The 15835-nt window shown below is 45.6% G+C and overlaps 1 protein-coding gene across 10 annotated transcripts in view; it reads left to right on the forward strand.

Annotated features, from left to right (window-relative positions):
- ADGRB1 (adhesion G protein-coupled receptor B1) overlaps nt 1-15835 on the forward strand; it is a 282552-nt gene that overhangs the window by 205652 nt on the left and 61065 nt on the right. For all 10 annotated transcript variants that reach the window (XM_049825103.1, XM_049825138.1, XM_049825130.1 and 7 more), the window contains one exon: nt 8674-8777. In XM_049825103.1, the coding sequence (XP_049681060.1) occupies nt 8674-8777 (104 nt within the window). The remainder of the gene's footprint in view (nt 1-8673; nt 8778-15835) is intronic.

Genomic DNA, 15835 nt, shown 5'->3' on the forward strand with positions numbered 1-15835 from the left:
CAGTGCCTGTGACAGCAGCACTGCACAATCTGATTAAAGTTCACTTCTGCCTCTGTGGTCTCAGAAGGAAAGAGCGCGTACCCATAGAGGAATAGGCTGTTTTGATTATTACCAGCTTTATTGTGGAAAATGGTTTTATTTTCTCTTCAACATGCTTTAAAGGCAAAGGCTGGAATAGAGCAAGTCTTACCATATGCATGAAAAGCAAAGAGTTGAAAAACAGGCACTCCATCTGGCCAGCTCACAAACAGTTAAGCCAAAAGCTCTCTTCTCTCTCTCCTCCCTACCTTCCCATGTTAATACTGCACAGCAGAGAATGAGATGCTGGTGCTTGATTGTCCTGACATAGCCCTAGGAACCCCCTAAGGCATTTACACATATCAGAAATCTAAGCTGAATTAAGCTTTGGAAGAGAGATGGAGGGTAGTATTATTCTCTTCGATTTCCAGGGGGTCGAAATAGGGCTCCAGGAAGTTAAGGCCAGTGTTTACAATCTAAAGCAGATGGGCTGAGAGGACTTTGAAAAGATTGGCTTAAATGATGGAGCCACGCGTACGCAGTTGACCTGCGGGCAAGCTGGGAATAGACCTCCGCTCTGCTCACTTGCGGTCCCCTTGCTCGGCACGCTGGTTCCCAAACCCCAGCTCGCTGAGGGATACGGAGTGGCTCACGGCTACTCGTCAGAGCCCTGTTAAAAAGGGATTTCAGTGGCTTGGCCAAGCGAAGTGCAACGGGAAAGCGAGGGGGAGGGAATAAAGCATAATGTATTTTAAATAATGATAGTGAAACTGTTTGGGAAGAGCTGGGTGGGCAGGAGGAGAGCGGTCCTTAGAGTTAACAGGAGCCTGATCCAGCCCTCCTTGATATCAGGACTGGATTTTGAGGCAATGAGAGCGCAGTCTGGTAGTTCAAAGAGCGGCAGCAAGCTGACTGTGGCGTTGACGACTGGCAGGTAGATAATGCGTACTGTTAACTCCTGTAATACCCCACCAGCCTGAAGGAAATTATCCTGACAGTTCCTATTAACGAGCGGCTGCGTGACCACTCCTCTGCCCTGAGAGCTTCATCAAGGCTGTTTACTAAACGCAGATTGCCATGTTGTATCTTGAGAGCAGACTCAATACCGAGTGAAGAGTTAGCAATTGTTAATAAATAGTAGCATGTTAAGATGTCTCTCTGGGTGATTTTTGTGTACTGTAATTACATGAAATTGCCTGTTAGACTGGCCAAATTACATAAAAGGGGCCCTCAGCTCCACAAATGCATTCCCGATAATGGGTGACTATTAGCTTTGACATGAGAAGCCTGTAGTTATGATAGGAAGGAAGCAAAAAGAGGTAGTAATTCTCTGGATCTGTCTTGCAACGACATGGGCTGAGCTGGGGAGGATGTCGGGTTGTTTCAGAAAGAAGTTCTGAAAAGATTATTTATTAATGATGCCACTAAGTGATCTTCATGCAGGGATCTCAAAGCCCTCCTCAGAGCTTAGAAGGTGGAGAGGAAAAGACTCTGGGGAGACCTTATTGTGGCCTTTAAATATATAAAGTGTTATAAGAAAGACGGAGAAAGATTTTTACCAGGTTTCATTGAGGACAGAGTTAAATTTCTCCACAGTAACTTGTATGGTGCTATGTTTTGGATTTGTGCTGAAAACAGTGTTGATAACGCAGCGATGTTTTAGTTATTGCTGAACAGGGCTTACACAGAGTCAAGCCCTTTTCTGCTCCTCAGGCTGCCCCACCAGTGAGAAGTCTGGGAGTGCAGAAGAAGTTGGGAGGGGACACAGCTGGGAAGCTGCCCGCAACTGTCCAAAGGGATAAGACATGCCATATGACATCATGATCAGCAATAAAACTGGGGGGGTTGGACGTTGGTGGGGGCTGCCATTGCTCGGGGACTGGCTGGGCATCAGTTGGTTGGCGGTGAGCGATCACTTTCTTTTGCATCCCTTGTTTTTCTTGGGTTTTGGTTCTTTTCCCCTCTCTCTTTATTAGTTTTTCTCTTTTCTTTTTTTTTTTTTAATTATTAAACTGTCTTTATCAACCCACAAGCTTTTCCACTTTTACCCATCTGATTCTCCCCACCCATCCTATTGCGGGGGGAGTGAGCGATCAGCTCCGGTGCACCAGGGCCTGTAGTGACAGAACAAGGGCCAATGGTTTTAAACAGAAAGAGGGTAGATTTAGATTGAACGTAAGGAAAAAATTGGTTATGATGAGGGTGATGAGACCAGGTTTCCCAGAGAAGCTGGGGATGCCCCATCATGGGAAGTGTTCAAGGCCAGGTTGGATGGGGCTTTGAACAACCTGATCTAGTGAAAGATGTCCCTGCCCATGGCAGGGGGGTTGGACTAGGTGATCTTTAAAGGTCCCTTCCAACACAAACCATTCTATGTTTCTATGAAAAAATGGCTTAGTGCCTCCTCACTGCTCCTCTGCTTTGAGTTGAGTGAACCCTGTCGTCCCTCTGATAATGCTGACCCACCAAAAAAGCTCCTTTCAGTTGTGGCCCTATCCTGCCTTCACTAAATCCCTGCTACTGGCCATATTTTGGGGTCCACCAAAAAAAGCTTCTGTCCTGCTCTTCCTTTCTCCCTGTTTTGCAATTAGTGGAAGAAATATGTCTTCCAGGAGGGGAAAACTGAGCCTTCCCTTGAGCAGCTCCAATTTTAACCCAGACCTCAGCAGCAGGCATGCCCCAGCACAACCAGACAGCTGGACGTCGGTTCTGCTTTCAAGGAGCACTGAATAATGGTCAGGAGAACGGTGGGGAATGAACAACACCTGCTAATTCAGTGGGTCTGCTCCTTGGGTGCCTCACATCTGCTGCTTCTGCAGGCAAGTGCAAAGTTTTGCTCCTCTAGGCTCTGCAGAGTCCCCAGAGGTGGCCACATGCATCAGTGACAACGTTGTCCCCTGAGTTGTGTCAAAAGCCCGGTTCTCACTAAGGTGAAGGTGTCATAGCGTCACTCATTACCAAAGTCCCTAAAAGATACCGTATCTTGCTGCAGATTGCTGCCCTTTGGGGTGGCTGCTGTGCTTTTTGTCCAGTGGTTGTACTGGGGTAGAATACACGGCTGGTGCTTTACCATACCACTGCGGTATATATGTGTTTATACAAAGGGCCCGAGACTGAATGAGAACCCAGAATCCAATAGAATGGGGATTAAAAAATTCCAGGATGTTTTTGGCACGATGACAAGAACATGTTTACCTCTTGGTCATTCAACACTTCTTGCTTTCTTACAGGACTAACATACACCCCTTTGTTTAGAAAGCTGTTCACTTTTGTGACTACTGCTAAAAGCATTATCTTCCAGCAATTTTTACAACCAGCTCTCTGCTTTGACAAGAGTTGTCCAACCAGAAACAAAATCAATACGAAGTGGCTTAAAAAACTTCTCAAGAATCGTGAAAAGCCTTTAGGCCAGTGGCACAGTAAAATGGTTCCTGAGCAATTCCTGGAGTAAATCACACCCACCTGGTCCAGTTCTTTGGCAGAAGAGTGGAGTGAGTTTCATCGCTCTGCGCTCATGACTTGTGAGACGAGAAGCAGAGGGAGTTGGACTTGCTTGGTCTTGCAAAGGCAAATGTAAGGGGCAATTTAATCACCACCTACAGGTGCCAGAGGGGCAATTACAAAAATTATAAAACCAAACTCCTCTCGCTTGTGCCTGATGATTTAAAAAGGGGGAAAGCCACAAATTGTAGCTTGGGAGGTTCATGTGCAACCTTAGGAAAAACCCTATTACCAGGAGAGTGCTGTGGCCCTGGAACGGTCACCAGGGAGATGACAGCTCTCCATCTTTGAGAATTTCCAAGACAAAACCATGGCCAACCTCACCTGATGTTAATGATAGTCTTGCTCCAAGCAGTAAATTGAATTAGAAGACTCTAGAAGTCCCTTGCAACCAGTACTTCTGTAATTCTCTCATTTCATGAGTCTTTAATTTCAAATGTGCAGGAAGTCAGGCTCAAGGCAACCATTCTGAATAGCAAACACACTTCTAAAAACAAACAAAGCGCAGCACCCCAGATTCTGAACTCATATCTCTGTTTTAATTTTGGAGCCAAATAAATGGTTTAATTTTTCGATGACTTTATTAGTATGATATTGTACCTATAAAGACTTTCTCCAGCCTTTCTCGGTTTCAAGGATGGAAAAAGCAGCAAGAACAGCTTGCTTGTAAGGTCTCAGGCAAACTGCATGGCATTAAGAAATACCATTTTCGACTTTGTTCTAATTGGACCCTGTTTGACCCTGGAGCCAGAGCAGGGTAATGGAACAAGCATGACTCGAATGAAGTCGCTTTTCACAGTGTTGTGCAGAAAGCAAGAGAGGGAAAGAGAAATGCAGAGAATGTAAAAGGGAGGGAGCCAGAGAGATGCATTAACAGCAAGAGGAATAGGCAGAATATGTCATGGAAAATGGCCAAAGGAAGGGGGGGAAGAAGACAAAGGAGAGGAAAAAAATGAGGGAGAAAGCAAAAGAAGGAAATAGAAGAGAGGAAAAGGAAACAAAGTGAAATTGTAAAGAAAAAGAGGAGTGTCCTTCTCCCCTGCCAGGCAGAGCAATGAGGTGGTAGGACAGCAAGCAGCCCCAGGCAGTGGCACTCGTTATTTCCATCCCAGCTGATGTCATTGATTGCTTCTCCGCTCCCTTGTCATGCTTGGTGACAGAATCGCAGGATTTGCGACTTATAATGACCTGCTCTGTTCCTCCTTGGCCCAGGCAAAGATTTTCTTTCCAGCTCCAACCAGGCATGGATTTATCTGTGTTTCAGGGTGCTTCTGGATGGCACCCATCAGCAGACGGGGGTTGGTGGTGAGGGGCAGGGCAGAGTCGGGGCTGTCTGGGACTGTCACCAGTCCAAGCAGATGGAGACCCTGTTCCTGGTCTGTCTTTTTCAACCAGTTTGCTCCTCAGCTGTGGTTCTGGGAAACTCCCCTAGGACTGCTTTCTCTCTCACCTTGAGAATGCCTTGCTGGTTTTTTTGTTGGTAGTGTTATTACTTTTTAAACCAACCTTGCTTTTTCCCCTCGTTCTCCTCCAAGGAAATTTCCCTTGCAAGGCTCAGATCCTACAGCATCCGACCACCTTCTGTCAGGGGGTTTAATTAGTCAGAAGAAATAAAACAAGCAATGCTTAGTTTGCCAAAGGGAAGACGTGGGGGAGGGGGAAAGGAAGATAGGAAGGACAGAGAAACCTTAATAATGAAGAAAGCAAGCAGAATCCTAAGCTACATGGGCCTAAGCCTTTAGGACTTATTATTCCCAAAGGAGCAAGCTCCTGTTCTTATTGCAGCCAGTGTTTTTTTATGGTTATCCACCCTCATGATGCCAACAGGAATCCCATCAGGGCTGGACCAACCTGAACAGAGCTTCATAGCATCTCTTCAGCAGAATTCCTTCTGGTGGGCATGGATTCTGTGAATGTTTGGCTGAAGGATAAAGAAGGAGGTGCAGATCAGGGTGTTTTCTGTGGGAAGGGCTGCAGATAGATACCAGCTATTACCCACAAGTCTGGCTTCCACTTGGCTGGTTGTCATTTGTGTAATGCCTTGCCAATGAGTAAACTTCTGACCTAGGAATGGTCCAGTACATGCAACCTCTTACTTAGCTGATGGAGGATCTAGGAGAGGGTTATAGGTCATGCAGGAAAGGGGATAGGGAAGGGGGTGAAAGAATCTGAAGGTTTTGGGGGTGGAGGGATGTCAGAGAGGATATGGAAGGGAGGGAAGTTAGGATTACTGTGCTAGAGCTATAGGTATGTAGTCTGCTCGTCTCTTAAAATCCAAACTCCCTTTATTCTCAGATGATTTAGGAATTAGTTATATGTCGGGCTTTTTTTGCTTTAATGGAGCTCCTCCCCCACTTTTGTCCAGTTACCCATGAAAAGCCAGTGAAACGAGACCTACTTAAATCAAATGTCACAATCGATGCTCATCCCAGGCCACCATTTGTGCGATGTGAACTCATATTGCCGTAAGGGGGGAACGGGGAGAGAAAAAGGAGTGGGAGTGAGCTCGGAGCGAGTAAGCAAGGAGCAATCCATGTCTGAGTAGCTTGTGCTTCACAGTGCATTTATCACGACCGTGCATCTTTGGGGTGGGACAGGGCTGTTGCCCACCTGGGTTCTGCAGTGAAGGAAACAAAGGTGGCAAAGGGAGAAGCTGTGATTTCATACAGGAGATTGCATCTCTCTCTCCCATACCCTGCCCCAGTGCCTGACTAAATCAAAGGTCTCGGTTCCCAGAAGAAAGTCTCTTCCTCATTTCAATTTCTAAGGAGCAAGGTATGGTTTTTCAGCACTCACGGTGCCTGGAATATGTCCAATTTCAATTTTGTTTGATTGAAGATGAATCAAAATGTTGATATTTTCATTGAAATTTCTTTATGTTTACCTAGTTCGCAAAAAACCTGCTTCTAACCTTCCACAAATATTTGGCAGGAGTAAATTCTCAGGGTGCGAATACAGTCATATGAGTTGATGTTAAAAATCGCAGTGAGGCAAGTCTCGGTAGAAGTTTACAGGAAGAACCCACATGTGAGCTGAAACATTTTCCTTGAGTACTTTGGGAAGCTCTAGGTGGAGGGAGATGCAGGACATTGCTAGATGGATTTGGGAGGCTCAGCGCCATGTTATTCTTGCAATTTCTGCACAATTGCTGATAGTTAAAAGGATTAAGATAATCCAGTTGCATTATTTCAGCAAGTTGAATTAGGATCGGCATCCAAACCCTTTGTGCATATCTATAGGGTAGTTTTGGAGAGTCCTAAGCCTCCTGTTTCACAGAAGCGAACTCAAAGAAGCTGTAGAGGCGTGCTGGGGTAGCGGCGTGTCAGAGCTGATACGGTCAGTAAGGAGGGGACATTGCAGAGAGGGAGCACCACACTGCAGTGCAGGTTGGCTTCCAAACCGTAGCTGGTCTGCATCCAGTAAAGATCCCTTAATCAACCTGTACTCCTTTGGGTGTATATGCCAGTTGGGCATTCAAGCTATTGAATGTGTCACTAAATTTTGTCTCAGATCCCTTAAGCTCTTGTGCCAGCCTTCCCAATAGCTCCTATGGGGTTCAGTGCAGCAGTATGGTGAAAGTGAAAGTTTTGCTCCTCATTAATTCCCCCCAATGAGATTCAAAATGTGAGAGGTGCCCTTTGTCAAATTATACAAGTAAGCAGGATCTTCCCAAGCCCTTCAGACTTCAGGGACAATTCAGCTCAGCTCTCAATGTATCGCCTTTTTTTCTTCTTCGTGGTGGGCTCTGTGGAATAAACCTATGCTGACTGCGGGCCTTGAGTCAATGGATGCATGCTTGCTTTGCCCATGTGTTGAGCTGGCAGACTCCGTATAAGCACAGCACTGAGGCTTGCCTAATATGTTTTGCTTTGCAGAAGGCTCAGTAGCCTGAAACAGAGCTGCAGTAGCCTCAGCTTTGTGGTGTCCTGCTGGTTGGAGGTTCAGGTTGACCAGCCTCATGCCTGCCAGCAAAACGGTGTAGACAAGTCCTTAGAGGACTGCCTGTTCTATTCCCAAATTCATGTCTAATTGCTTTTTTTTTTTTTTCCCCCTATGCTAAACCCCTGCTATGTCAGAAACCATCTCATCTCTATGGTTGTAGCGATAGGTGTTGGTACTGCGCCAATCTAATGACAACCTTGACTGTGCTCCCACACCTCTGCATACTGCCTAATCGCTCTAAATAGAGGGTTCTCATGTGTCTGCTGCACAGTGGGTCTCTGCTTCTCTGCCTTCACGCCAGCAGAGATCATTGATGTGGAAATGAGAAACATGCCGGAAAAAAAGCCTGCAGCAGAGAAGACCAAGTGGGATCCAGATCCTCGCTCTAAGCTGAGACCGGGGGAGTTGAGCCATATTAGTTTGGCAGATGTTGGCTAGTTACACAGTTAGTCCCAGTGACGCAGAGAACTAGATTAAGACAGGTTGTAGCATGTGTGTTTGCTCTTGACGTTGCAAGACCTGATGATCAGCAGATCTTTTGTGTTCAGACAGGAAAGGAGAACCGTTCCACACCAGACTTTCCAGTAAGGACCCCTGCATATGAAGAAATGTTTTGTGTAGTAGTGTTAAGAGTAGTGACATGATGAATGGTATGACTGGATGCTGGTTTCCTGGGGAGGATATATATCTTGTTTTTTCTTTGCTTGCTTCATCTCCTCGTTTTCCAGATGGATGTTTGTAGTTGGTGGAAAATTTTCACCTTCTTTTCATCCTCCAACCTTCATCGCTGCCATTCCCAGAAGAGCTCATTTGTAATTGTTCTAGTGTAGGCAGTGCCTTCTGCTATTTCCTCATTAATTATCTTCAAAGTTTCACACTGGATATGAAGGGCCTGATCCTCCTCTTGCAACCCGTGCCTTTTGCACACCTGCCTCCGCATGGATATCAGAGTTGTTACTCAGATATAACACTGGTGTGTGGGGGAGCAGAATCAGGTCCAAAAAAAGGCTGGGTCAACCAGAAATAGATCCTGGTCTTCTTTCCTCTTTATTTGTATGTGCAGTGCAATGTGAAGGTCAGGTGAGTTGACACACAAACAATTTGGAGGAAAGTTCTTGCCATGAAATTGAGCTGGTAGCATTTGCTGAGCACCTTCTTTTTTGTTTTTTTTACTTCTTTTTTTTTTTAATTTTCTTACTTTCTCTCTTTCAGAACATGGAAAAGGTGCTGGTCCCTTCTGTCACGTTAATTGTAGGCTGTGGAGTATCTTCGCTGACACTTTTGCTGTTGATTATCATTTATGTCTCTGTTTGGAGGTATGGCTTTCATTCTCTTCTCTTCTTGTTGGGGAAAGTAACTGTCTCTTGATCTACATGGATCCTGGAGGGTTTGTTCTCCTGTTTTGGGTGTCTGGTGCCTGAGGAAGAACCATTTGGTAATGAGTGGGTCCTGCAAAAAGTCATCATAGTAGCTTAGTTGGCATTATTCCTTCCTTTTAGTGCCAGAGAAATTAGTACAGTGAAATTAGTGCCATGACCCCGTGTAGTGACATTGTTCCATTTTCAAAAGCCGCGTGCTGTTTTAGATGCCTTCGTATACCCCAGGAAACCTTGTTCGCGCAGAAGTGGACATGCACTGCCTCCCGGCAGGCAGATTGCTTCAAGGTATTCCTGGTTGGGTCTTCGATAACATCAAAACATCCACGACTTGTTCTGAAAACATCTGGCCTGAAGAACAGACAGCACTTTTCAGGAGCTTAAGGATGATAAACCACATGGTCTAAATAACTCTCCAACCTCTTACCTATGTTTTGCCTTTAGCTTCGGATGCATATGGGATTCCTCAGTACATCCCATTGCAGAGAGCTCCTGTACACCTATAAGCAGGTCAGGTGTAACCCTAAATTTTATCATTTATAGAGGCTGAAGTGATTTTGTAGCAAAGTTTTATTGAGCAAAGGCCCACATTGGCCCATACCCCTGTTAGATACGTTTTGGTGAACTGTATAAGCTGGAAGACCCGAGGTGTGCAAGGGATTCTTCCCCTGTACTGCATTGAACAAGATCTGAATTTATACTACGAGACCCATGCCTTTCCTAAACCCATGGAAAACATGCTGAGAGCTTCATGACTCTAAGCTAAACAAACCAAAGAAAATCAGAACCAGGTAAATGACTGTGAAATTGAAATGGAGTGGCCATAGAGAATATACTGTTTGGATATTATTGGTGACCATTTTGGGAGAAGGGATCAGTCTGAGGCTCTTATTTTGTCAAATGAATCTTCTTAGTAGGAAGGAAAGGGTATATTCAGTTCGGAGTTGTGAATTGAGATAACTTTTTCTACCCTTTGACAGAGGAAAGAAACGAGAGTTAAAAAATAAGCAAAAATGCATCTTTTTTTGTTGATACTGTGACAGTGCATAGTGGCTAGTTAATGATGGCAAGTGCTACGAGCTGAAGACTGATCATAATAACATTTATCTAGAACTCAGGTTTTTCCGTGCCTGGGGTATCATTGGATCTGCTCAAGTCCTTGTCCTCTCCTGCTTTTCCTCAGGCTGGGCAGCACTGGGCAGCGCTGGTAGGTGACTTACTGGTGTCACTGGTGTCAGGATCAAGTGGAAAGTTAGGCTAGAAGAGTAAAGAGCAAGTGTTCGAGCCTCACCTTCTCTTTCCTATCAGAAACAAGTTCAGGGTCTGAAACCCAAGCTCAGACATGAGGTTGAATCAGTTTGGAGCATGCCAGTGTCATTTGGAATAACATGATGTATTTTCTTCCAGGAGCGTGCCCCTCAATATTTACTGTTATTGAGGACAGTAAAGTTAATTGCCTGCCCTGTTTAAAATACACTCTTTTTAATTTCTCATTCCAGCCTTTGCGTTATGTCTATGCCCAAAATGATGAGCATGAATGGGGGGACACGTTTATGGGAGGCTTGAATGGGCATTTCTGAGCTAGCCAAGGATGGACATGCATTTCCAAGTGATCCTGAGACCAGCTATATCTTGATTAAAGGGCTCTCTATCCTAAGTCTCTCTGTGTAAATATTTGTAAAGCATGATCAAGTGATCTCTAAAATTTCTCTCTGGTGCGCTGAGTTTGTTTCATTTCTTCTCTGTAGATCATGTTTTCATGTTTTCTAAACTTCACAGCATTCCCGTGGCTGAGCCCTGAGCACTCTGTGTGGCCTTTTTATTTTAGGCATAGCTGCTGGACATGAATGTGCTGTCCTATCAATGGTCTCAGGAACATCATATTCAAGTCAACATTATCTCCTGGCTCCCACTTTGTTTTGCCCTAGACGTTATATAGCCTGATAGACAACAGCTGGAGGAATGCTTAGAAGTGGGATCAGCAGTAGTATTCCAGCTATTGTTGCAAAAATAGAGGAGCAGCATCAAAGTGGTTCTTTTTCACCATGCAGGGGAGAAACTCCTCATGCCCTAGCTGCCTGGTCTTCTGTGGAGAGCACTCACCAGAGCTCAGCTGTTTCGGGGAGCTTTGGCCGGGAAATTTCCCATTCAGACCTCTGGACAAAGGCATCTGGAGCATGCATACATAGACTCAGCCTGAGTATGAAACACTTCTGATGAATAAGCTCACTGAGGCTGACAGTCTGGAAACTCTCCCAGAATTTTGCCCAGCTAGGGTTTGTTTATACATGGGAAGCAGAAAGAAAGGGCAGGGGAGAAAGAGGGAAAGGAACATGGTAAAGAAAAGGGGGTAGAGTAAAAGGGAGGTGATCCCAGCTTTGGGCTGCATATCAGAGAGGAAACGAATTTACCCTCCGCTTCCCATTCCAAACCCCCAAATAATGGTTGCTTCTTAGTGGCACCTACTCAGCCATCGGCATGAACGGCGTGAGCTTTTTGATGCAAGCGATCACTTCAGACGCAGCCAACTTGGCACGGTCTCATTGAAAACTGGACGTTGTTTCTGTTTGACGGCTGTTGGTGGCCTGTTGGTGGACTCACTCCAGTTCCCAGTAGACAGATGGCTGCAAAAACTCTGCTGCAGATGGTGTATCTCTGGCCTTATTAGCAGTCTCAACAGAGAGGTCAGTGACACAGTGGGCCGTAGAAGTGGGATGACCTTGTTACATCTCAGAAGTGGCTGTCCTGGGTCACAGCTGGAGACACGATCTGTGTGTGGGCCACGCGCTCCACCACCCATGGGGAAAAAGAGGGAGAATTGAAAGAAAAAGATCTTCCCTCTTGAAAAGTGACACAAAAAATGAAAAACTGGGGAGAAAAGGAACTAATCAAGGGTCAGAACAGGTGAAATGACTTAGTACCGTGTTTCTCGAAGTTTTGGTTCGTAGCACTCCTTTCGAGCAGCTCCTTGACACAGCGGTGTTTCGAGTGCCCCGATGTGTTTTCCATCCCTAAACTCATTGCGGTTCAACAGCCTCTGGAGTCAGTGACCTTTCCATAGCATGGAGATCAATGCCTGCTATCGAATAGCTCTTCCACCAGCCCGTCAGCATGTGGGATACGGCAGAGCTTTTTCGCTGGTGGCGGCTGGGTGAACGCTGTATCCCTGAAAGACAGCAGTGCAAGCTTTTCTCGCTCCCTGCCCATCGAAGCCTGAGGATTGATTTAGTGGTTGTCAATGAGCTCTCAAGGGGCTTTTAACACTTGCTTTAAACCCAGGAGCTCTGCCTTTGCTGGAGATGCTGAGGCACTCGGTGGCCCTGGTGGGAGGTAGCAGGAATGAGTAAGTGCCTGCACGGAGAAGGATGTGTGTACACACAGGGAGAAAGCAAGAGTGACTCAGTGTTTGCGGAGAGGGAGGGAGCGGAATGGCGACAGAAAGACAGACTGAGAGGTTTTTCCACCTTCTCCATCTGTCTCGGTTTGCACAGGGCTTCTCCACAACCTGCAGGACCCCGGCCAGAGCAGAAGTTCCCTAAATTTGCAGTGAGTTTTCCCATTTTGGATGCTGAATACGGCATATTTTGATAAGTGGGCAGAGTCTGTCTATCAGCCAAGAGGTAGCAAGACAGCGACCTGGAGTAGATCTGCCTTTGCTGGAGATCTCTCCTTTGGCAAAACCCATCAAGTTCTGAGTTTTTTCCCTCTCTGATACAAGTTCCTGACTTCTTTGGGGGTCTGGATAGTAATGGTGATACCTTTCTGTGGAGCATCCTGCTCTGGAGAAGAAATGGAAGGAAAAAAGCAAGCATGTCAGGAGGCCGTCTTAGCATAAGGGGGAACTTCTGATTGAGCTGAAACATAACAAGGAAATGTTCGGTAGGCGAGCCAAGCTACCAAGGAGGACTGAGGAAGCATTGCCCAGGAATGCAGGATTGAATTAGGAAGGTCAGACCTCAGCTGCATTTAAAACTGGTAAGGGATGTGAAAGGCATCAAGAAGGGTTTCTGTAGGTCTGTCAGCACCAAAGGGTTACTCAGGAAAGTGTTGACCCAGTGTTGAATGGGACAAGTAGCCTAATGGAGAAAGAAGTTGAAAAGGTGAAGGCACGCAGTACCTTCATCTCTTGTTCTACTGGTGAGGTTTGCTCCCAGGCACCCAAGTTCCCGTACCTAGTGGCAGAATCTGGGGAAGAAAATACTACCTGCTGCCAGGGAAGAGAGCTGAGGACCATTTAAGTAAGCGGGACATTCACAAGTCCATGGGACCGAATGGGATGCATCGAGGGTGTTGAAGGAGCTGGCTGGTGTTACTGTGGAGCCACCCTCTATCATCTGGGGAGGTTCCTGATGGCTGGAAGAAGGCAAATGTTACACCCATCTTTAAAAAGGGCAAGGAGGAGGATCCGGAGATCACGTGACTGGTCAGCCTACTCACAGCCCCTGGGAAGATTAAAGAGCAAGTAGTTATAAAGGTTATTTCCAGGCAAACTGATGGACAAGAAAGCAATTGGGAATAGACAGCACAGATTTATTGAGGGCGGATTGTGCCTGACTGACCCGTTTCCCTTTTGTGATGGGATGAGTGATTGCACGGACAATGAAGAGAAGTAGGTGGTGTACGCTTTGACATTACCAAGGCCTTTAACTCAGTCTCCCAGAACATCTTTGTATCCAGACCAGGGAACTGTGCACTGGATTGGTGGCTTTTAAGGTGGCTTAATAGCTGGGTGGAGTTCACGTGGGCTTAAAGGGTAATGTTCAAAGGTTTGAAGCCTAATCAGGAGCTCGTTACTAGTTGCATCTGACAGGGGTTGATACTATGGCCAATACTGTTGAATGTGTTCTTTACAAACCTGGATGATAGGGAAAATTACACCTTCCGGCAGGTTTGTGGATGACACCAAATTGGGAGGAGTGACTGATATGCTGGAGAGCAGCACTGTCATTCAGAAGGACCTCAGCAAACTGGAGATACGGGCTGGAGAAATGGTATAACAAAGACAAAGGCACAGTCCTGCACCTGGGATAGAATAACCCCATGGAGCAGGATGGGGTGATGGTAATGTCTCCACAGGGGAGTCTCTGCAGGTCCCAGCGGGCAATGATTTAGAAATGAATCAGCAGTGCACCCGTGCAGCAATGAAGGCCAACATTATATTGGGCTATATAGGCAAGAATATAGTCAAGAGGTGAAGGAAACAGATTATTCCCTTCTGCTTGACTATCTTGAGGCCACATCTGGAAAAGTGTGCCTAATATTGGACTCCCCCAGTACAAGAGATGGCAGCACATTGGAGCAAGTCCAGTGGATGTTTAGGGAACTGGAGAACATGATGCAAAAGGAGACAAAGGGAACAAGGCTTGGTTAGCTTGGAGAAGAGTAGGCTATTAAGGAGGAATCACGGAGAAGTCAAACAACTTGCAGAGGTATACAGCCAAAGGTCTAGAGGCACCAGCTGCAGCAGGAAAAAAATGCAGCTGGATATAAAGAAAAATAATGCTTCACCATGAGAGCAGTTAAGCACTGTAACAAGTCATCCAAGAGAGGTGGTGGCATTTCTGTTCTTGGTGATTTTCAAAACCTGATTTGACTTTGAAATTAGCCCTGTTTTGGGCAGAGGATTGGACTGGGAACTCGAGAGGCTTTTCCCCAACCTAAATTATTCTGATTCTGTGATTCTATATGTTGTCAACCCACATCTCATTCTTTAGAGTTTCAGGGATCTGGGGAACAGGATGGACTCTCAGTGCATGAAGGGAAGCATGGAGAAAGGAGAGGCTTGTTTCGGGGGGGGGGAAGTCTGAAGACAGCTGGATTATCTTCCTTTACACTCACATACAGACTATGGTCAACTAATTTCATACCTTTTTTGACCAGAGACTTGCAAAATGCATGCTAATGCCAGTTGGAACATAGTGTTGCTACACAGATTTATTATATCTCATTCCCACCAGGACAGATTCCAAATCTCCCTTTCTATCCCCTAGAAGCTGCTGACTGGAGACTTGATATTTTACTTCACACAGTCAAAGCATAGGTAGATCGATGACTTGGTACCCTCCAGCCACAAATGGAATAGGATCCAAGTGATGCACAGCATTTTATTGAGTCCGATAAAAAGGGGAAATTTTGGATCAGATTGGCCATGAAAGGAACCAGAGGCTCATTTTGCAGGCAGTCAGCCCAGCTTCTAGCTGAGCTGGAAGCCTAAATTTTATAGTCTGTTCTGGGGTTGGGTGAGTTTCAGGGAGAACTACCTATAAACCAGATTTCCAACAGACTAAGTATAAGTTCAGGCTACTTTGCATCAGTGACTTTTTTGTATCCAGGAAAGCATATCCTCAACAATCATGTTTGTCTGAAGGTAAAACTCAGAGGGAAGTTAAAATTAAAGTTTTGCAGCCTTCAGTAGGTCTGAAGCACAGATCTACCCTTGGCAGAACACACGCATGCAGTAAACTCGTCCTGCCCACCTAGTCAGAAACTTAAAACTCTGCAGCCAAAGCACGACCAACTCACTCTTGCTAAAATTAGTTAATGAAATTAAATTCCCAGTATAAATAGTTGATGTGCTGGAATATAGGAAATAATCCTGCATTAGCCTCCAGGGATGAGCTGGTTGATTAATAGATCTGTTTCTAATTTCTGTAAGCATCAGTTTCTACTCTTCACTCATCTGGTATTCAGGCAGGACACTTGCCGAATCACTGAGATTATTCACGTGTATGAGTGTTGGTGTGGTTAGGTCCTGAGTCAATCCTTGAGGACTTGCACTTTTGCAATTCCTTTTTAATTTTATTAGGTACATAAAAGTGCCTTCAAAGAAATTTTCCTCCGTAGCCAGTGGTTTGAATTAATTGTTGTGCGCATAACCTCAGCAGCAAGTTGGTGCTGTGCTGCACATTGCATATCAGAAATGACAAATAGCTTGCTGCTGCAAGGTGCTGAAGGCAACAGCTTCCTAACCTCTATCCCTAATGTCCCAGACCCACAGC

Source organism: Accipiter gentilis, chromosome 2 (genome assembly GCF_929443795.1).
Source record: "Accipiter gentilis chromosome 2, bAccGen1.1, whole genome shotgun sequence".
In the NCBI taxonomy this organism is placed as follows: domain Eukaryota; kingdom Metazoa; phylum Chordata; class Aves; order Accipitriformes; family Accipitridae; genus Astur; species Astur gentilis.